The sequence below is a fragment of the Coregonus clupeaformis genome, chromosome 16, assembly GCF_020615455.1.
Source record: "Coregonus clupeaformis isolate EN_2021a chromosome 16, ASM2061545v1, whole genome shotgun sequence".
Classification (NCBI taxonomy): domain Eukaryota; kingdom Metazoa; phylum Chordata; class Actinopteri; order Salmoniformes; family Salmonidae; genus Coregonus; species Coregonus clupeaformis.
This window is the reverse complement of record NC_059207.1, coordinates 43,166,890-43,170,973: the sequence shown is the minus strand read 5'-3', so window position 1 is coordinate 43,170,973 and position 4,084 is coordinate 43,166,890. Positions and strand designations below refer to the sequence as shown.

The 4,084-nt window shown below is 44.7% G+C and overlaps 1 protein-coding gene across 1 annotated transcript; it reads left to right on the top strand.

Moving 5' to 3' along the window:
* Nucleotides 1–289: 289 nt before the first annotated feature.
* LOC121584313 (probable peptidyl-tRNA hydrolase) lies at nucleotides 290–1,413 on the top strand. The gene is made up of 3 exons (XM_041900129.2): nucleotides 290–405; nucleotides 509–554; nucleotides 784–1,413. The coding sequence occupies exons 1-3, from the start codon at nucleotides 290–292 to the stop codon at nucleotides 1,048–1,050; spliced, it is 429 nt and encodes a 142-aa protein (XP_041756063.1). The 3' UTR covers nucleotides 1,051–1,413.
* The last annotated feature ends 2,671 nt before the right edge of the window (nucleotides 1,414–4,084 follow it).

Genomic DNA, 4,084 nt, shown 5'->3' with positions numbered 1-4,084 from the left:
GCAGTGCTCGAAGCACTTGCTGCCCGGCTTGGGTTAGCTGAAAGCTGGCATGGTGATAGGCACGTGTCTGGTGCGGTCATCGTATCTGACATCCAGGACATCCAAATCGTGCTTCTCCGACCACGACTACTGATGAACATGAACGGTGGCCAAAGCAGGTGTGGATTCTTGTGTCTACTTGATGTCTTTTGACATTTTATACATTTTCAATTTTGACTGTCAGAGTAATTATGACAAAAGTGAGCTATTCCTACTGTAAATTCATTGTTCATGATATTGTTTTGTTTTAATGACCTTGAATCAAGCGAGCAAATACAGCATCAAGCCTGAGCACATCCTCCTGGTTCATGATGAGTTGGACAAGACCCTTGGGAAGCTTGCCATGAAACAAGGAGGGAGCGCCTGGTGAGTTGATTCCCAGACAGTTATCGGCATTAGTAATGATGCCATCTGACAACAATGTGATCCTCCCAACTTTGTGCTCCTTCTATATGTTGTTGATTGACAGGGGTCACAATGGTGTACGGTCCTGTGTTGAGTGTCTGCAGACTGATGTAAGTAGCTTTCCACACAGACAAATACTCTCCCTTCCCACATCGGGAGGAATTGAGAGATGACTGTTCCCTTTGACACATTTTGGGAAAGTGTTAGACAATCCAGAGAAATGTCATGTCTGTCAAAGGGAACTGGTGTCTTAAAGGGGAGGGGAGGGTAAGAGCAGAGTAAAAAGACACATTTATTTCTCAAGATAGACAAAGTACTATTCTATCTTGTGCCCTCCAGGTGATGCCCAGACTGCGTGTTGGGATTGGCAGACCATCGGGTAAAACATCAGTGCACCGGCATGTTCTGGGCTGCTTCTCTCAGGAGGAGCAGAAGATTCTCATCGGGGTTCTAGAACAGAGTGTGGACATTCTCCTCTCCCAGCTCACTGACAAGGAGGATGTGCAGTCCCCACTGTTGCCACCAGGAGGCAGACCAGCATTACAGACTGGGAAACAGAGGGTGTGCTCAATCTTTCCACCAAAGGACACAACTGGCCAGACATGAGACTGACAAGAGACTTTGACAGAGCCAGTGAAGCTATGACTGCACTCTGGGATAGTAGCTTTGCTGCTGATGAAACAAAGCTGCATCTTGCAGAAACATGAAAGTGTGAACATGTTTTTAATTATTGGGACTTTATTTATTTTCTGGTTTGGGATGTATGTGAAATGAATACAATGTAAGCACACTGCGTTTCAAAGACAAATAATGTACATATGCATAAGATAATCATTGCATATCTCCTAGAATGGTATAAATTCTACCACTTGTGGATGGCTTGTGGTGGTCTAATTATGTGCAAGGTCCAAGGAGAGACCAAGACTTGATATTACAATGATTAAACAATAAAACCATCATATCAATAGCGGTGAGAAAAAATGGAACTAGTGGTGAATGAACTGAGGTATAACCAGAGGGTTTCCTGATAACATAACCTGTTCTACTCATGTTGCAGCCACTCCTGAAAGCTTCCAAAAGCCTCACATATTTTAAGCTCATTCTCTTTGCTGTATTTACTGGTTCAACATATTGATTCCATCCTTTAATTCTCAGCCTATAACCACACTTCATCAACGAGTGTTCTTAATGAAAAGTAGCAATTGGTCAAGAAGTGGAGCATTCTCACCACAGTGAATACCAGAGCCCACAAAAACTGAGAAAAGAGCATATAAAAAGTACGTAAAGAGACAAGAGTGAGAGAAAGGAAAAGCGGTACAATGGGCCGAATAGATAGCGATGCAGGGCGAAAGAAAGGGCGGGGGAGAAAACAATGGGGGCCAAACATTGTAGGATAGGGCTGTTTGAAGCCTTCTGTTTGGCCGTAGCTCAGAGTCACAACAAAGCATCAGGGACACACTTGTGGATGTGGGGAATGGGACTCAAAAGGAATCTCTCCACTCATGACAGACCCCCACCTCTCTACCCCGTTCGCTTTCTCTTGTGTGACCCCCCTTGAGCCAGTCCCTCCCCCACCAGGGCACTTTCCCAGCCCCTCTGAGTGGTCAGCCTAGGAGAGTGCAGTGGTGGCCTCAATAACTTTTCTCTGAAAGGTCAGAGGTCACTCATAAGGCTGGACACTAGGCTAATTTATTCAGGAATGGTTTTCCCTCCTCAGCAGCTATAGGCTGAGCTTCACTATCCCAAAGCACAGTGGGGGGTCTTCCCCTAAGCACACATACAGTGAGGAAAAAAAGTATTTAGTCAGCCACCAATTGTGCAAGTTCTCCCACTTAAAAAGATGAGAGAGGCCTGTAATTTTCATCATAGGTACACGTCAACTATGACAGACAAATTGAGATTTTTTTTCTCCAGAAAATCACATTGTAGGATTTTTAATGAATTTATTTGCAAATTATGGTGGAAAATAAGTATTTGGTCACCTACAAACAAGCAAGATTTCTGGCTCTCACAGACCTGTAACTTCTTCTTTAAGAGGCTCCTCTGTCCTCCACTTGTTACCTGTATTAATGACACCTGTTTGAACTTGTTATCAGTATAAAAAACACCTGTCCACAACCTCAAACCATCACACTCCAAACTCCACTATGGCCAAGACCAAAGAGCTGTCAAAGGACACCAGAAACAAAATTGTAGACCTGCACCAGGCTGGGAAGACTGAATCTGCAATAGGTAAGCAGCTTGGTTTGAAGAAATCAACTGTGGGAGCAACTATTAGGAAATGGAAGACATACAAGACCACTGATAATCTCCCTCGATCTGGGGCTCCACGCAAGATCTCACCCCGTGGGGTCAAAATGATCACAAGAACGGTGAGCAAAAATCCCAGAACCACACGGGGGGACCTAGTGAATGACCTGCAGAGAGCTGGGACCAAAGTAACAAAGCCTACCATCAGTAACACACTACGCCGCCAGGGACTCAAATCCTGCAGTGCCAGACGTGTCCCCCTGCTTAAGCCAGTACATGTCCAGGCCCGTCTGAAGTTTGCTAGAGTGCATTTGGATGATCCAGAAGAGGATTGGGAGAATGTCATATGGTCAGATGAAACCAAAATAGAACTTTTTGGTAAAAACTCAACTCGTCGTGTTTGGAGGACAAAGAATGCTGAGTTGCATCCAAAGAACACCATACCTACTGTGAAGCATGGGGGTGGAAACATCATGCTTTGGGGCTGTTTTTCTGCAAAGGGACCAGAACGACTGATCCGTGTAAAGGAAAGAATGAATGGGGCCATGTATCGTGAGATTTTGAGTGAAAACCTCCTTCCATCAGCAAGGGCATTGAAGATGAAACGTGGCTGGGTCTTTCAGCATGACAATGATCCCAAACACACCGCCCGGGCAACGAAGGAGTGGCTTCGTAAGAAGCATTTCAAGGTCCTGGAGTGGCCTAGCCAGTCTCCAGATCTCAACCCCATAGAAAATCTTTGGAGGGAGTTGAAAGTCCGTGTTGCCCAGCGACAGCCCCAAAACATTACATTTACATTATTTAGCAGACGCTCTTATCCAGAGCGACTTACAGGAGCAATTAGGGTTAAGTGCCTTGCTCAAGGGCACATCGACAGATTTTTCACCTAGTTGGCTCGGGGATTAGAACCAGCGACCTTTCGGTTACTGGCACAACGCTCTTAACCACTAAGCTACCTGCCGCCCCCGACATCACTGCTCTAGAGGAGATCTGCATGGAGGAATGGGCCAAAATACCAGCAACAGTTTGTGAAAACCTTGTGAAGACTTACAGAAAACGTTTGACCTGTGTCATTGCCAACAAAGGGTATATAACAAAGTATTGAGAAACTTTTGTTATTGACCAAATACTTATTTTCCACCATAATTTGCAAATAAATTCATTAAAAATCCTACAATGTGATTATCTGGATTTTTTTTCCTCATTTTGTCTGTCATAGTTGACGTGTACCTATGATGAAAATTACAGGCCTCTCTCATCTTTTTAAGTGGGAGAACTTGCACAATTGGTGGCTGACTAAATACTTTTTTCCCCCACTGTATGTGCTAAGACCAGGGATACACAACAAGGCAGGGAGGGGGGATGGACACACACACACAAACTGCATTCT

Bases quoted from the DNA above. Each gene is read 5' to 3' on its own strand.
- LOC121584313 (XM_041900129.2), top strand. From the start codon at position 290: ATGACCTTGAATCAAGCGAGCAAATACAGCATCAAGCCTGAGCACATC. The intron at 406-508 runs GTGAGTTGATTC...GTTGATTGACAG, and splicing joins AAACAAGGAGGGAGCGCCTG to GGGTCACAATGGTGTACGGT. The intron at 555-783 runs GTAAGTAGCTTT...TGTGCCCTCCAG, and splicing joins TTGAGTGTCTGCAGACTGAT to GTGATGCCCAGACTGCGTGT.